The sequence below is a fragment of the Coenobita brevimanus genome, chromosome 101 (genome assembly GCF_032717465.1).
Source record: "Coenobita brevimanus isolate Jiangsu-jjx chromosome 101, ASM3271746v2, whole genome shotgun sequence".
NCBI lineage: Eukaryota > Metazoa > Arthropoda > Malacostraca > Decapoda > Coenobitidae > Coenobita > Coenobita brevimanus.
The window spans coordinates 67834412-67852300 of NC_137054.1; the positions used below are offsets into that span (position 1 = coordinate 67834412).

General features: G+C 45.3%; 1 protein-coding gene across 1 annotated transcript in view; it reads right to left on the reverse strand.

The window, feature by feature from the left end:
• Positions 1 to 6555: 6555 nt before the first annotated feature.
• The window catches only part of LOC145415072 (uncharacterized), a 72212-nt gene continuing 60878 nt past the window's right edge, over positions 6556 to 17889 (reverse strand). The window contains exons 3-6 of the mRNA XM_080284486.1: positions 9133 to 9951; positions 8132 to 8375; positions 6793 to 6871; positions 6556 to 6750 (exon numbers count right to left, since the gene is read on the reverse strand). Of these exons, the coding sequence (XP_080140612.1) occupies positions 6556 to 6750; positions 6793 to 6871; positions 8132 to 8375; positions 9133 to 9951 (1337 nt within the window). The remainder of the gene's footprint in view (positions 6751 to 6792; positions 6872 to 8131; positions 8376 to 9132; positions 9952 to 17889) is intronic.

The window sequence follows — 17889 nt, forward strand, 5'->3', positions numbered from 1 at the left end:
TACTTTCATGATGTAAATGTAACTGGGTTAAACTGGAACAGCAAATTACACTTACAATTACTTTATTTTCATATACAAATGCAGTTATAATTCCTTCTTCCTGCATAATCAAGCTAATGATTAAATGTAGTTTTTGTTCAATGTATTACAACTTTCACGGGCTGACGCAAAAGTTAGTTGAGATCCTGTGACCCAGAACTTGAGGGTCGTGAGTGGCGGCCCAGAAAATGGTTGATGAGGAAAACTGTAAAAAGGAAAGGTAATCCAGGTAATTAATACGAGGTGCTGGGTAATTATACGTGGGTCAGGGGTCAGGTGGGAGGGTGAGAGGGGTAAGGGGAGTGGTGGTGAGGGAGCAGGTTACAATAGGTTAGGCTGGGTTAGGTTGGCTTAGTTAGTTGGTGAAGTTAGGCTGGGGTTTATATGGACAGGGGAAATTAAACTCTCCGTGCCAGGATATCTCTAATATTCTAATCCAGAGATGCAATATGATTTTATGTATTTCAGAGCAGGTATTGGAGGCTGAGAGTGTTAATACGACTACCATTAACTCTCATGGTCAGGAAATTCGTAGTAATAAATACCAGGTGACACCAGGTAATACTGCTGAGGAAACGAGGCATAGAAAGCCAAAGGTGTTACAGAAAAAGTCAAATTGAAGACCAGGTACGTTGTTTGAGTTCACTTCGTCGTCTAATCCCCGTTGAGTTGTAATCCTTCTTGAGCATTTATACTTGATTACACCAACTATTTTAATCTAACCTTCAGTGGGATTAAACTTAAGAACTGCGTTGATTAGTATTTTCATTCTCTGGGATTCCTTGGGCATTTTAATTTGAATAGCAGCAGACGATTTTACTAGTCTGAGGGAAACCTAAATCACTCCAACAGCTTTAAAGAATAGAAAGGCGGAAAGATGGGAGGAAGGAGGGAGGAGAGGTGAGGTGTGAAGGGGTGAGGTGGCGGGAGTGGAGGGGCAGGGGAAGTCAGAGTGAAGGACGAGGAAAAACTGAATAAGTACGCTTTTTTAACACTTTGTCCAGTAGGAAGGGAAATTGGGGATGGGAAGTAGGTCAGGTGAGATTGGGATGGGACAGGAGGTGGGAAGGGACTGGGCAGGTGTAGAAAGAAAAGGCAGGTGGGGATGGGGAAGGAAGGAAAAGGACAGGTGGGGAGGGGGATGGTAGGTTAGAAAAGAGAGCGTTGGGGAGGAGAGAGAAGGTTGCTGAGGAGGGGTAGGGAAGGTGAGGAGAGGAAGAGGAGGAGGACAGTAGGTGGGGAGGGAGAGAAAAGATGGGCAGGGGAAGACACGTGGGGAGGAGAAGGAGAAGGTCAAGTGGGGCGGGGATGGAAAGCAGAGAAGGGGAGGTCAGACTGGGAGGTGGAAAGGAAAGGGAGGAGGGGGGAACACTTACCATTGCTGGAGGTTGACGGATTCATCGCCTTATTTGCATTCACTGTTGGTGCTTGTGCCTCGCCCTGCCTCCCCTCCCCCTGCCTCATCCCCCTACTCCCGTCTAACCTTCCTGCCTCACCCACTCTCACTAGATGCTCTCCCCCTGCCTCACTCACTTTCACTATCTCCACTTTCCCAGCCTCACTCTCCCTTTCTCACTCTGTCTCAATCTCACCCTGCATTCTCCCTGCCTCACTTCTTCCTCTGTCACTCACCGTCACTACTTATACTCTCCCTGCCTCACTATTCCAGTCTCACTTGACAGCAGACGTAGCTAAGTCCCTGATGCGTCAAATATCACTTTTGTATCCCTGAAGATGCCAATGACGTGGTACAACCTTGAGTGAAGTAACTCCTGAAGTTCGGAGCCACGATCAGTTGGTGTAGGATCAGGGCAAATGATGTTTCAATTTCAGATGTACAGTTCCGGACAAGAATGCTGCTTCACTTTACTTTTTAGTCGAATAGTTAATAAGTTCGCACATAATATAATACAACACTTGGCTCCGAAGACTGCCTCACTGGGTTTTAAAGATAATAGCTCACTGTCTTGTTACTGCCGGTAGTAAAGTGATTCTATATTCATGTCCGCAGCTGTATACCTCTACAGGACCAAGCATATAATCAGGATTTTGTCAAGACGGGACCATAGATTGAAGATGGTCCTCTCTCTCTCTCTCTCTCTCTCTCATATAGATAGATAGACAGATAGCTATATATATATTAAATACATTGATAGTTATAGGTTCATATACATATATAGATATAGATAAACGCCTTCATTATTTATATAGTGATTTTTTTCATGGCGAACCCACTTCGTATAAAGCACTTTTTATTACTGATATGATTTATGTTTGGTTATGTGTTTGGAATTTTTGTTTTCGTTCTGTATCTCCTGTCGTATTTTCATCATATTCTGTATTTTTTTTTCATATTTTGTAATTATTTTTCTTCTTGTAAAAATCTGGGTAACAATAAAACAACAGCATTACAATCAGATATTTTATTACAATGATTTCTTCTTCATCTACAAGACTCCGTGGAGGGTGCGTGGTGGTGGTGGTGGTGGTGGTGGTGGTGGGATGATGGTGGTGATGAGGGCGGTGGAGGTGGAGTGGTGGTGGTGATGGTGGTGTGGGTGGTGGTGAACGGGGGGGTCTTTTCAGTCACTCTCAGACGCGTGTGTGGATTGCGTAAGGTTTTGGTGGTCGTGTGGTGGAGCGAAATAAGTTGGTCATGTGGACTGGGTGGACTTGATGAATAATTTATGGATTTAAATGGCGTGGAAGCAGAGTGTATGTGAGTGGAAAAATTGTAAGATGAATTAATGTTTGCGTGGACTGAAATATACTGTTCTCAGGTGGGAGCGAAGTGGCAGCATACACACACACACACACACACACACACACACACACCATAAAATTTCCACAATCACGGTCACATCTCTTCTCATTTCGATCACACAACCAATTTATTTTTAAGTACATGCAACCTCAACAACTCACTCTCCTGCGGTATCAGTTTAGGCAGTTCGGATTATGTACTTTACCGTATATTCCTTATTATATGACCTTTATTATCGCTACACCTCATCTGTGTAACGTGTTCCTATCGTGAAAATTACGATATAGTTCGATACACCCAAAGGCACAGGGATAAGGCACAGAAAAAACGTAAGGCACCGCTTGCAATCCTACAGAAAATTTGAACGGTAACTAAAGGAGATCAACTTTTAATCCTAAAGGTCAAATTTACCCTACCTATTCACCACTTAGTTCTAACACATTTCTAGGTTTCTCTAGGCACAAGTTAGAGTCAAAGAAGCAAGTGCATTCTGGAGATATGAAGGCTGGACGTTACTGATGAATCAAAATAGGAAGTTGGAATTAGATGAAGGTATAGACAAGTGCTTCTCTAGGCGCTGTTGTTTCTTTAAGCGCTTTTCTTCGACTTACGGTTATGTCTGATAGTCACACACACACACACACACACACACACACACCACCTCCCCTCAAGTACACGACACCCGTCTGAGAGGTGAACCCAGGGACCAGCATTCCCACAGAAACCAGGGGCAGTGATGGTGAAGGAAACCTGTTATTTTATAAAGCAGGGTCTTTATAGAAATACGGGTCTTATACAACAGCAACAAATGGTGAAATATAAAGGCTATATAAACACTCCTGCCTCCTATAGAGCAGAGTTGAGTGCCACTGTGGAAGGTTCCAATCTTACATACTTCGCCTTTCACCATCCACATGACAGAATTCCAGCTCAATTGTTCTAACTTTATATAAGAAAGCATAAAGTTGAGCAAGGGACTCTTTACAGATTTGTTCGATTCGAAGGGCTAATGGCAGTACTTTATAGAGCAGTGAGAAGGTGAAATCCAGTAAGAAGTAATGACACTGCTCTCAGAAAACGTGATTCTATCAATGTTTTCAAAGTCAGATTTTGAAATGGAGTAACTTTATTGCATTTATTCGTGGAAGACAGCCAAATCACTTTTCAGAATCGCAAATCATATACAATACTAATCAATCAGCAGGGGAAAGTATTTAATATTATCTTTAAAAACGTGGAAATCATGGTACAAGTTTGAAGTAGTTTGACTGGAAAAAGAGTAGGGTGTGTGTTGTTCTGGACCCCTAGCGGCCACCACCCCAACCACCTTAAGTCTACTCGGCCGCGGCTCTATATTTTCACGTTTATCAGTCTCGCTACCAGCTAGTGTGAAAACATTGGTCTATAAGAATATATTAATATAATTCTCTGTACAAATTTCATCAACTAACATCATGTACAAAAGACAAATGTGATGAGACTCGAAAATCATATATTCTAGATCAAAAGAGGCATGATGACGTCACAGGGAGCCATGACGTCACAAGATCACAGCTGCCGATGATTGTGAACTAAGATACATATAATAAGTCAACCATTACATTAAAACTATCTAAATCTTTCTGGCAATCACTGTCCTCTTGGAGTGCAATTATTCAAGGAAGGAAATTATATTGATGATAGAAGGTGAAGGGAATGTGATGACGCGATGATAATATAAATACCAGAAACCGTGAAAGTATAAAGGAGGGAACTCTCAGGCACACCAAGACTCAAGGGCGATCCGATCCTGGCTAGCCTTTGCTCCCAATCTCACTTAATCCTGAATCAGATCCATTAACGTCACATTCATCACCAGGATAACAAAAACAAAAACTTCTCAAATCAGTCCGTTCTGGATTACGACAATAGCACTGACACTCAAATTAACAATAAGACTGAATTTCCTCTCTCTCGTCACAACGTTCATAAGTTACAGTTGTTTCTTCGATATGTCTGGGTGGAAGTTGAGGGCGTGTAAAAAAAAAAAAAATGGAAGGGGGTTAGTTTGGTTTTTAAAATGGGGTTGAAGGAAGCTTGAAGTGGGAAGTGGAGGGGAGGGAGGGTAGAGGGCGGGGGGAATGTTGAAGAAGAGGGACAGAAAACGGAAAAATGCAGGAACTAGAACGAAAAGCAGTGAAAATATGCCAAGGGAGACTGAGAGAAAAGTGGAAAGACTGACGAGGTGTAAAGACAGGAAAGAAGGAAAGGTTTAGGTGACGGGGTCTGGGGTGAGGCAGAGGGTTAGGGGGGGAGGTAAATGGGAGGAAACAGAGGTGAGAAGTGGTTAGGTTTAAGAGAAGACGAGAGGAAACAAAAGATGGAAAGGAGATACTGGAAAGACGGCGAAGAGGTGGAAGAACTAGAGAGCAGATGGGAGGTAAGCAAAGGTGGAAGGCGCAGTGAAAAGTCGACAAAAGAAAAGCAAAGATGTGAAAAAACTGGAGAGAAAATCGGCGGAAAGATGGGGGGGAAAAAAAATGGATACAACAGACACCGAAGACATTAACCAACCTGAGGGCGATGGAAGCATGTTATAGGACAGACCCACGAGCCAACACGCAAAATACAGATCTCAGGAGGGGCTTCACGGGTCTGTAACAAGGCACTGTAACGCCACGACACGGACTCACAATAAAAGGCACAGTGTTTTGTACTTCTGCTAGTTACCTTCGTATGGTTACAGAATCATGAAGGCATGTTTTTCTTCTGTATCGTTGGTCCTTGTTTATGCACCATCTTTGTAGCTTTCGATTCTCCTCTTTCTTTCACTTGTTCATGTTCTTGTTACACCTTTATGTCGATTTTCTACAAAAGTTTGGGAATATCACAAAATGAACGTAAAAATCGTACTGCCAATGAAAAAAAATACAGAAAGAAGACACGAGAGATTTATTTACATGAAATTTTTGGTATGTACAAGATTCCTACGTTGTTCAGGTGGGAATGGTATCACTGCTCATTCAACCTTTTTTGTTATAAACTCACTTGATTCATCTGTAATTCTCACGAGAGTTTTTATTTCAAGGACGACATAAATCAGGGGCTTTGGTCGTCACTGGGAGCGAATTATCAGACTTTCCCCAGGCGTACAGGTTCTATTCTGACATTACGTGTTTTTGTCTCACCTTCAGTTTGGTTTGCGAAAATCAAAGAATGTGGCTGATTTGACACACACTCGTAATGGTAGGGAGACACTTGAAATTAAAAGAAAAACTGTATGTTCAGCGTATCATTCATTCTCTCAATCTTGTCCATTCGTTCTGTGACACAAGATATGTATTCAGCTTTGGTTGTAATGCATCGACATCGTCAGGGATTCACACTTGGCAGATCAGTCGGGTGGTGGAACTGCCGTGTGACCCCTGGACGTCGCGCGAACCACTGGAAAAAACCTGTCGAGGGATTCCAGTGAAAGGGGGTTGTCAAGAAGGACTGGAAACTGGGAATGTTTGTAGTGGATTTCTCCGACAGGAGGTCGCGGGAAAAGAAAAAATCATCTTAGCTACCGGAGTCCACTGCATTTAAGGGTATTTGTCCAGCCTACTCTCCTAAGTGGCATTCCATGATCGAAAGACCTCCAGTCACCTCTTCGGGGTCAAACCAAAGCGAAGACATCATTCCGACTGTGGTGTTCTGATCACTGAACCACCTGGCTGAGTAGGGCACTGAGGGATTACAGTGATTGTAACTTGTGAGGAGGCAGCTGGAAGTTAGGAATGTTCATAGTAGAGCTCTCTGACGTCAGCCAAGGCGGAGAGAAGACTGGAGGTGTTGGTGTCGGGTTTGTTGCTGGTGGGGGTGGTGGAGGCAGGCTCGGGGGAAGGGTGTGGCGCCTCCGTGGACTTTATTTCAACCTCCCCTCCCCCACCACCACTTCCCCCCTCCCCTACCCCACCACCGGCCCCCTTCCCCAGCATAGGGATACCCGAGGCGGAAGACGCTGCTACTGTCGCGTCCTCTGGTTCCTCCTTGATGAGCGCCACGAACTGGGACTCTTGGAACTGCCCCCCACCTACTTCCAGGTATCTATTGGAGAGAGGAAGAAATGGCAAACCTTTGAGAGCCCAGAACACATTATTATCTTCATCATCATCATCATCATCATCCTTATCCATCATCATCATCGTCCACATTATCCTCTTCATCATCATCCTTACTCATCACCATCTTCATCATCATCGTCATCCTTACCCATCATCATCATCATCGTCATCACTCACCTTTTTTTGTCAGGTGAGAGTGGGGTGAGGATAAGGATGGGATGGAGCAAGACAATCATATTCGGTAATGGGCTGGGTAGGTTCTAGTAAACGATAAAAGAAAACAAAACAAACTCTCAACAACAGTACCCACGAAAACGAAAACCAAATTACAGTGTGCGGCTAAGATATAAGAAAAGACATATGACTGCAAATACTAAAAAATACCTCTGCTTTATAAATCCTAACTATTTGTGGATCGAGACTAAAAGCATCTTTGAATAACTTGTAATTCCCAAGGACAAATAATTCCCCAAGCCTCGCCTGGGACTAGAATTGAAAGTTACAGAATAATGAAGATGAACAGAGCCTAGAGAGATGAGAGCCTGCAGAATGAGATAAGTGTTTTAGTTCGTGCACTTCAGCTTCACGAAGATGATCATCCTTTTTTCTGCTTCCTCAAGAAGCAAAATAAGGCAAGAGTATGGTTCTACAGCCTTTCCATAGCACTACTTCGTGGGTAGCATCATATTATAGTGCTAAATAGTACCTGGCGTTGCCCGGGTAAAACATTATGATAGTGCATACCGGCATTGTCTGGAATCCTGGATGGTCACTTCCCCTGTGGGAGAAGACCCACGAGGTCCCCGTTTACCTACTGAACCCATGTTCCTCTTTGGGGCCATTTCCCCAGGGATATATTCCTCATGGACCTATTCCTACCACAGACCAACTTTCCCTATATCCACCCTCCCTGCTCATTCCACTAATCCGTCCACTCATCCGACCCGTTGTAGCTGTAGATGTAAAAAAAAAAAAAAAAACTCTACGGTAACTGGCTACCATGTTTCCACTGTGAATCCTTTATTATAGTCGTAATTTATCATTCAAGGTGAAGAGATGGTAATTATAGGCTAAATTAATGTGCAAAGAAGATTGTAGAAGAGGCGTGCAGAATGAAAGAGATCAACATGTGAAAGAGGAATGCTTGGCACGAAGCATTTTAGAGGCGTTACCAATAATCTAATGTAATTGCTCAGTACAAAATAACGCAACTTTTTATGTTTCGTGTATAAGTATGTGTTACCTGGGGTTGGCGGGCGGGGTGTAGGTAAAGGAAGCAGTGACGGCTGCCACTCGCTCTGGCCCCTTCAGGTAGCGGTCAAATTCGGAGCGGTCCACGTCGTCAAACACCTCTGCATCCCCGCCCACCGCAACGCCCACACTGCCGCCCCCGGTGCCACTCACGCCCGAGGCACCACCGCCACCACCACCACTTCCACCGCCGCCTTCGCTGCCACCACCATCACCACTCACCTCACTGCGGGGACCTGGTAGAAGGAGAAGAATGCTTTGATTAATACGAGGAGTACCCTTTAGCCCATGGACGTCATTTTAACTTAGCTCCAGACAGTTTTAATCAACTTAGGAGGGACCTGTCGTACTGAAAAGGTTAAGGAAGACAGGGCTATGTCTAACTACCCTCGTTTGAAAAGTCTCTCCTAGTTCAATAAAATCGTCTGCAAATACTATCTATCTATTGCCGTAAGGGGTGGCCACAAACAAATCGCCTCCATGTCGCCCTGTCCCCAGCCATTTCATTGCCTTGCTCCCCGCTCACACCCTCCTCTCTCATATACCTCTCCACGCCATCCCTCCATCTCATCCTTGGCCTCTCCCTCCCTCTGGAAATACCATGAGTAAAAATCAAACGTACGTCATCGGATTGAAGAGGCTAAGGCAGATAAAAATTTCTGCTGAGTCCCAATCTTCCCCAAGAACACAACCAGCAGTAGTTTCCCTCCAGTTTACAGACAATATCCAAAAAAAAAAAAAAAAAAAAATAGCTATGGGGATTTTCAGTTGCCAATAAAAAGTTAACATATTTTCTGGTCTGTTGTGAAAATGCTGCATAGCCTGTGTTACTGTAGGCTAGAATCTGCCAGGAGTTTGTGTTATGCATTTTCTTCACTCTTTTTCTTATCACAGTACGGTCGTTGTGCTTGTGTGTACCTACGTCATTCATCATCTGATTGGAATTTTTGTTAAGTTATATCCTGAAGTACCACAAACACCCATTGTACTCACTGCTAAAGGCCGGATGTGAGAAGGATGGATGGTGGTCGTGCGTGTAGCCCTGGGGGTCGTACTGGGCCTGGTAGAAGCCATCCGACCCGTTCATGTAGTCGTGGTAGCTGTAGTGGTGGTGGTGGTGGTGGTGGGCGCTGTAGGAGGCCGCTGTAGGAGGGTAGGAATAGCTTGCATATCCCTGCTGAGTCTGGGACGAGAAATAGTGCAGCATTTTCGAGTTTTCGTGGTGCGGATTTTGTTGGAGCTCCGGGTGGGGTTGATGAGGGTGGTGGGGGTGTGGATGGGCGTTGGTGGGGGTGTTGAGGTGGTCATGTTCGTGCGGGGAGGCCTCAGGAGGGGTGGGGAGGGCTGCTAGAGTGCAAGGGGGCAGCTGGGGAGGCGGGGGAGGCCAGGCAGGTTCAGGAGAGCAGGTTGGGGAGGCGTCTGGGGTGTGGAGAGCCAGGACGGGAGTGGCGTAAGTGGAGTTAGATAGCGATGCTCCGGCAGTGTTGCTGTTAGGGTTAGTTAAGGGGGCTGTAAGAGTTGCCTGTAGAAAGCCACTTGGGATTATAGGGCTATCTTTGACTTGCGAAACAGCCGTAGTTGTCGTGGAAGGCGCTGTGGTTACCGTGGAGGAGTTCGGAGCAGTGGAGGAGGAAGATGACCCTGGAGGAATTGAGGAAGAGGACCCGCCAGGCTTCTTGGGTTGCTGCGGTTTGCGTCGTCTGGGACGGTATTTGTAATCAGGGTGCTCGGCCATGTGCTTCAGCCGCAGTCGTTCAGCCTCCTCCACGTAAGGGCGTCTCTCCGTAGGGGTGAGGGCGCGCCACTTCTTGCCTAAGGAGGAAAGAGGAAGAGAGTTATAGAGACATGAAGACTTGGAGATATTAGACAGTTAGAGGAGATAAGACAGAAAGAGGGGGAGATTTAGAGAAAGTTGAATTAGAGGAGACAAAGTGGAGAGAGTGAGGGGAAGTGTTTGGAGAGACGTGGAGAGTTGGAGGACAGATACTTTAAGAGGAGGGACAAAAACAGAGTTAGATATACAGAATTCTAGAGGAGAAGGAACTGAACAAAGGGAGCAAGTAATCTATGAAGAGAGATGTGCCATAGACCAAGAGATTTAAGGAGCAAATTACATCACCATTATCATCACTACAGCTTTGTCTCTCTTGTTTTGGTGGGATGAAAAGTACCTGAAAACTAAAATTAGATGAAAGTGAAGTAATATTCCTTCTGTGCTCACTCCCACCATTACTCCTGTCTTTCCTTGTTACCCTCAACAAAGCCTCCTCTCCTGCCAACTATTACACGTCCTGGACAAAAAAGAATCGTGTTGGCCGTGGCAGGGAGGTGAGAGGAAGGTCAGGATGGAGGGACAGCTGCAGGTACCATGTTTGCTGAGTTGCTGAGGTGTTGGCAGCGTGTTTGCTCTGCTACCTAACACCACGCCCTCAGTTACTCTTGCGGGGTGGCAAGGGGTGGGTGGGGGTGGTAGGAATGGGTAGAGTGGGTGGGTATGGTAGATGCGTGTATGGGTGGAATGGATTGGTGTGGTGGTTGTGGATGTGATGAGTGACAATGCCGGGTGTGGATGAATGGATCGGGTGGTAAGTGTGAATAGAATAGGTGTGGGTCGTAGGTGTGGGAAGGGTGGACAAAGGTGGTAGGAATGGATGGTAGGTGTAGTGGGACGGAATTGATGGGGATGGCAAATGGGATGGTTGGAGAAGTGAGAGGATGGTGGGGTAAAAGTGTGTGGTACTTGAGGGGGTGGTAGGTGTAGGGGAGGTGGGTGGGAATGGTGGGTTGATCGGAATAGTTTAAGAGATTGATTCAGTTGAGATAATAAAAAAAGAATAGGCGTTTTGAGTGACAAGGGCTAGAGGTGAGTGGTTCAGAAGTGGCACTGGTGGAGGGGGTGGATAGGTGAGAGAGCAAAGGGGGGGGGGGTGAGCGAAGGGTATGGATGGAGTGGACTGGCACGTTGGTGATAAAGTACCGCATATAGATTGCCAAGGTTAATTTGCACTTGAAGACGTAGTTGGCATAGAGACGTGGATTAATGAGGGTGGTGAGTAGACGTGTGGTGAAGGATGAAGGATGATGATGGAGGATAGGATGTGAATGAGCAAAATGGGCAGGTTATAAGTGGGGTGAGACGTGGGTTGGATGGTACGGGGGTGTGGTAGGAGAGGGCTGATAAGTGGACAGAGTTTGATAGGCCTTCGAGTATAGACCGGGGGAGGTTGATGGGGGAGAGGAAGAGTGTTAGAGGCGGTTGTAGATGAGGATGATTTAGATCTGGTAGAGTGGGTGAGGGTGTAGGCTGGTGTAAAGTAAAGGATACCAGCGTTGGCTACGTGGGAAAATCAACTTCTTTTTTCTTTATTATCTCTTGCCAGAAGGAAAAAGTTGCAGTATCATCACAAAAGCCTTGAGTCACAGTTTCAAAAATATATATTATGAAACAAATTTTTAAAAAATGCAAATATTCAAAACTACAGCCTCGAATTGCGAAAAATAACAGAAATGTTCACAGATTCGACATCAAAATTATTCGCACCCTGACCAAAATGACTGAGCTTCGTGGGCTGGAAAAGGCGATGACTAAGTGTGTAGTGTACGGTGCTGTAGGTGGGTCTGTTTGTACGTGGGCAGGTGGAGATGTGAGGTATGAAAGAACTAGTATCAGAGGGAGAAAATGTGAGGTGTTAAGTGGTGTAAGTGGGTAAATATTTAGTACCTGGGCAGCCAAGGGAGTATGAAGTGTGTTGTGACGTGCGGTACAGAGGTAAATGGATCAGCTTTAATGTGGACAGGGGGTGAAGTGAATCATGCTTTGGAGCTTCGCGTGAACGAAATTAACTCTGACGCTCCAATGACTCAACGGAATAACATTATCTGACGTCAGATGAATCGGTAGAGTGGCGGCTTGCAGTCCTAATGGACCCAGGATCGAATCCCGGCTGGGACAGGGAACAGTTTAAGGATTTGAATTTCCCAAAAAGTAGAATTTCCTGATCTACCAGATGACCCGCCGACATGTCGTAAAAGTACCCCCGCTAATACCAGTACACCAGTCCTGTACGAGACAGCCCTAGCGTGTATTCAATATGGACGGTGGGTGTTAGCGCCGAAGTGGTGACATGTGGAGGTGTAGGAGGACTACTGGGCCTTGGGATAGGCCATTGCCCCCAGGAAATAGGCCCTGAGCCTTTGCTCAGAGTCGGACAAAAAAAAAAAAAGTGCCCCGGCCTTCAGGGGGTTAAAGGTATCTGTGTTAACCCTCTCAGTCTCCCATGACTCACTCTCAGCTGAATGAATATTGTCTGGTGTTAGCTGGAATACTAGAGTCCCCCATCCATGAGAATATTAATAGGCACAGTTTACGGATAACAAAGCTTCTCTCGTGACACACAGCCTACATTTTCGGGTCAGCGTACAGCAGCGAGAGGAACCCTACGTCCGGTGAAGTTTGGCATCCGGTGTCGTAACTCTGCACTCGTTTTTACACCACCAGAGCTTATGAGTGGTGTGATAGAGAAGCTTCGATGCGTTATCTTCGTGGTCAGCCTGGATGAACTCTGGAATCTGGCGTTTGAAGATAAATATATAGAAAAATTAACTTTCGAGAGAGGAGATTACATGACTGCCAAACAGACTTTCAGTAATGTTATTCCAATCAACAGGATACATATAAACGATCAGTTCTAGCTTAGCTGTTACAGAGTGAGTAGGTAAAAACGTCACTTCTGTCATTTCCAAGAATCTGTAGAGATTTCAGCTGCAACTTTTGCGTATTTTAATTTAACCAGATTGTTCGATGGTTTTTATATCTTACGGTTAGATATTCATACTGTACACCGCCACATGAATATACTCACGAAAGGGAAATTTTAGTAGGTGAAAGGTTATTTATTGACCGAGTAACGACATCAATTCCAGAGTCCATAGGGAGTGGGCACACCTAAAATGTCCACAAGCCTCTGTCATAACTCATCACCTTCCTCCTTCCTGCCACTCCATGCTAACCTTCCATTATGCATTCCATCGATCTATCTCCCTCCTAATATGAATGATTACCTTTTAGGATCGTGAATTCTTGAAATACATGAGTTCTTTCAGGCAGATCCACGACTCACTAATACACCAAAACTCTCAGTAGCAACAACCTCTCTGCACACGCAACCAGGGCACACTAAGAGCCATATTCTTGTCAGTTCAGGGTTTCAAGCGCCTTTTCCTTAGCTGTTTATTTTAGACATTGCTACTTATTAATCTTTCGTACATTATATAAATTTATCACAGATTCTTATTTCCTTGTAAGTTGCTTTTATCTTTTGTATGTCAACATAGATTACAAAAATACCTTTCACGTATAAATTGACGTAACAGGTGAAGAAATAAATTAACAAGGAAGGTATGCTCAGGTGACTCCTTGATCGACGAGACACAACATCCCCTGCAGACAAAGAAGAGGAAGGAAGACGCCAGACTTCGCTGTGGAGGCCGCGTCAAGGCAGCCCGCTCACCTGCCGCGTTCACCTGCGTGTTTACTCTGATGCTGCTCTTGGGATTGACACCTCACACCTCTGCCTCTCTCACTCACCCCTGCCTCTCTCACACACTCCTTCCCCTCTCACACCCACGCTACTCTTGCACACCCCTGCCTGTCTCACACACCTCTCCCTCTCTCACACACTCCTTCCCCTCTTACGCACCACTGCCTCTCCCACATCCCTGCCTACCACACACCCATGCCTCTCCACACCCCTGCCTCCCCTACATCTCTACTTCTCTCACACCCCTGTCTCTCTCACACATCCCTGCCTCCCCCACACACCTGCCACTCACACAAACACACACACACCTGCATTTCCCAAATCCCATGAGTCTCCCCTATACCCCTGCCTCCCCTTCCAGGCTCTTTAGTCCCTTACACCCTTGCTTCTTCCTCTGCTGCTGCGAGTAAAGATCCCTCTATTTCTCTCATCCATTCACATCTCTGCTTTCTGATATTTGCATGTACTGGATCTGTTATCGAACACAGATCTTCAAAATGGAACGACTTACGTGTCATGTGCACGAAGACTGTTTATGTACATCTTAACACACACACACACACACACACACACACACACACACACACACACACACACACACACACACACACACACACACACACAGCATATCCGAGTCTAAGATGGTGTGTCGAGGGTCGGGGGGTGACAGTGGAGGTGAGGGCGGCGGTGGGACGGAGCGCCATCCCTCACCTCACTATCTGACCCAGAATCAGCGCCACCACAGACACCACCACGGCTCTCACCACCCTCACCATTTGGGTCCTAATCCACCCTAGCCAGCTGAGGTCCTGAGAGTATGGAGTGTTATAGCATCGTCACCATCATCATCATCTCACCTGAGTTTCATACCGTATCTGTAGGGTGAAGGGCAGCCAGAAATAGAGGTAGGAAAATGAGACAGGTGCATTGCGTTCCCGGTCTTTTAGTCACGTATTCATATTTCAAACTTCTGACACCTTGATGGTAGACGCCTCAGTAGCGCCAAGGAGGTGTATTATAGGGCTACGGTTCGTGTAAAACTGTATCAGGGTTGTCTAGTATGCAAAACGCCTGATGGGACATACTTTGGTCTCCTACAGCTTAAACGACTTGAAATGTAGTGATTCTAAGTCTCCTGGACCCGCAAATGATAACATGAACAGGTTGTCGCCATTACCTACAGCACTGCAGTTATCTCCCCCGATATTAAGTACGAAAACGTAATATTTCCACGCCAACGACAAGTAATATCTTTCGCGGCGGAGGAAAGAGCTCAGTATTTAATAGATTAATCGAGACTAAAGTTTATATTTGTCGTCATATATCTTAATGCTCTGCCACATCAGTTTCCCTATCGCCTAAGCCAAGTAAACAAAAAAGTGCTATAAAAAACATGTATTTATTTGCAGAAAATTTAAACTTGGGCTTTAATTTTATGATATTCAGGAAATTGCCAGAGGAAACGTATTCTTTCGATTCACTACCCCACTTCAAATGAAAATAAATTTTTGTCAAGTGAAACATATTCTTAAAAAAAAAGACGTCACGAAGTTCTGACAGTATATAAATCTAACTTAACTTTGGTATTATAGAATGGACTTGAAAAACTGGAGACAAACAAAACCCTGTCTAGTTCATTACGGGAACCCTGACGACACCCACTCGGTCCAGTCACGTCCAACCTTCTCCCTGTCCTCATGGTCGCGTCCACTCCAGATCCAGGGTGATTATCGTGTCTATCTCTTCCCTTCCGCCGTAATACTAATGGTGTGTGGTGTGGCGTGTGTCTGGCCTGTCTGCCTTGCCCTGGGAAGAAGGACAGGGACAGAAGGCAGGGCATGAGGACAAGAGGGAAGGAAGGGAGACAGGAGAAAATGCACGAAAGAATGAAACAGGGAAAAGTGCGAAATAGGGACGTGTGCTGACCAATACAGGGAAGGAATAGTATGAGGACAGAAGAGAAGGAGAGACAGGAGAAAAGGGGAAGAGACAAGAAAGGCGAGGGAGGGTTATAGGGAAAACTGTGAGAAAGGTAAATGCGATGTAGGGTAAAAGCTATGAGAGGTAACAATAGGGGAAGAAGGGGAGGGACAGTGGGAAGGGCAGAGGAGACAGAAAATGGATAGAAACAGAAGAAAATGGGAAGCAACACTGGGGTGAAAGACGGACACAGAAAAGTACAAGAAAAGGAAGCTGAAATACGGAAGCGTGAGGTGAAAAGGACAGGAACGGGAGAGGGATAGAAGCGCCGGGAGAGAAACAGAAAAGGAAGACAAGACGAAAGACCTACGGGAAAGAGAAAAGCGGGGAAACAGGAGAGGAGCGAGAAAAGACAGTAGTGACAGAAGGGAAAGTGCTGAGAGAAATGGAAAAGAGACAGAGAGTTAGGGAATGGGAGGGACGGGGTACGTGGAGAGAAGTAGGAGGAGAGGGAAGAAGCGAGAGGGACGAGAAGGGAGGGAACAGTGGCAGGAAGGTAAGGAGAAAAGTAGAGAAACAGGAAGGATGGAGAGGAGACATGAAGTAAGAAGATGAGACGGGTGAGGTACAAGAAAGAGAAGCAGAGAAACAAGAGAAAAGCGGGAGGAATGGAGAGGAGACCAGAGAGAGACAGGAAGGATAAAAGAAGAAGAGGAGGGCAACAAGAGAAGAGAGAGAGAAGTGGAAAAGAGATAGAAGGGAAGAAAGTGATACGGGAGAGATACGAAAGAGAAGTAGGGGAACAGGAGAGAATTAAGAAGGACTGGAAAAGAGAAGGGTGACAGGAGGGCAGGTAAAGAGGACCCCCAGCCACACACAACCCTGGATCTTTGTAAACAAGGATGGCAGAAGGCATGGGATGAGGTAGGGAGGGGAAGTACCTCACAAGTATGGGACACGTTTGGTATTATTTTCCTGCTAATGCCAAGCGATTTTATTTAGCTGAGAATGAGTATACTGTCTTGTGCGTTTTCGTATGAGTACCACTAATCCTCGCAAGGGTAGAGCAACGCCACTCTTCTTTCTTACTGACTCTAACCGATTTAGTCAGCTGAAAGTGAGTCATAGGAGCCAGGGAGGGATAAAGAAAGGTAAGGAATGGGGGAAAGCATATGGAGTTTAGGCAGAGGATGGAAGGATCAGCTTAGTGGAAAAGAAGACAGAGAAAGAAAATGGCGGGGGAAAAAATAATAAGAAAAGGAAGGAAGACTATGCCAAGATATGAAAACTGCCGGATATTTTTATGTAAAGGCTTAGGAAGAAAAGAGGAAGTAAAAAGGGGTAAATACTGAGGACGGAAGGAACAACACCTAAATAATAAGGTAGAAAATTCAAAAGGAAATAAGAGAAGACCTTGTAAGAGAATTAAAAAACGATTGCTTAAGAAGGTACGCTAGTGTTACATCATCGTACACTTATTAAGATAATTCATTCACTTCTTAAATCTCGTGCACGTGCACCCCTTCAGCCTCTTCGTCATATCGCGTCTTCCTTATTGTCATAGCATCCTGAGAGTACTACTGCCTTGCTATTAAAATCGGGAAGGCGATGGTATAGGCAGGTCCCTAATTTGTGGAGTTAAGTTTCAAAACGCCTGTGAGCTTAGGAATAAGTTAGATCGGTTTCACTGGATAACGTATTTAGCATCGAGGAAGAGGGGTCAAGTTCATTTATTTTCTATCATGTTTTAGTAATGTAGTTAATAATACTTTTTCTCGTTGCCATCTCAGGTTTAATAATATGAATAATAACGTCTCTATCTCAACTTCCCTTACTTCTTTTCTTCAGTAGCTCGCGATATTTGTCTCCCAAGGTCTCTCTCTCGTCTTGCCTTTCATCTTCGTCTCCCACTTTTCGTGTTTATCTCTCACCTTCATCCCTCTCTCTTCTTTCCACTCTTATTTTCCTCTCCTTTCGTCTTTCCTCCCATTTTCATCCTTCCTTTGACTTTCACTTCTCTTTTCCTCTTTCCCCTCACCATTTCCCTTTCCTCTCGTCTCTCCTTTCACATTCATCTTACCCTTTCGTCTTTCCCCTCTCCATCTCTCTTTCCTCTCGCGCCTCCTCTCAGATTCACTTCCCTCTCCTCTCGTCGATCCTTTCACTTTCATTGCCCTCTCCTCTCGTCAGTCCTCTCCCCTCCATCTTCTTCTCCTCTCGTCTGTCTTCTCACCTCAATCGCCCTCTCCTCTCTCCTGTCCTCTCATCTTCCTCTCTCTCTTCTTTCATC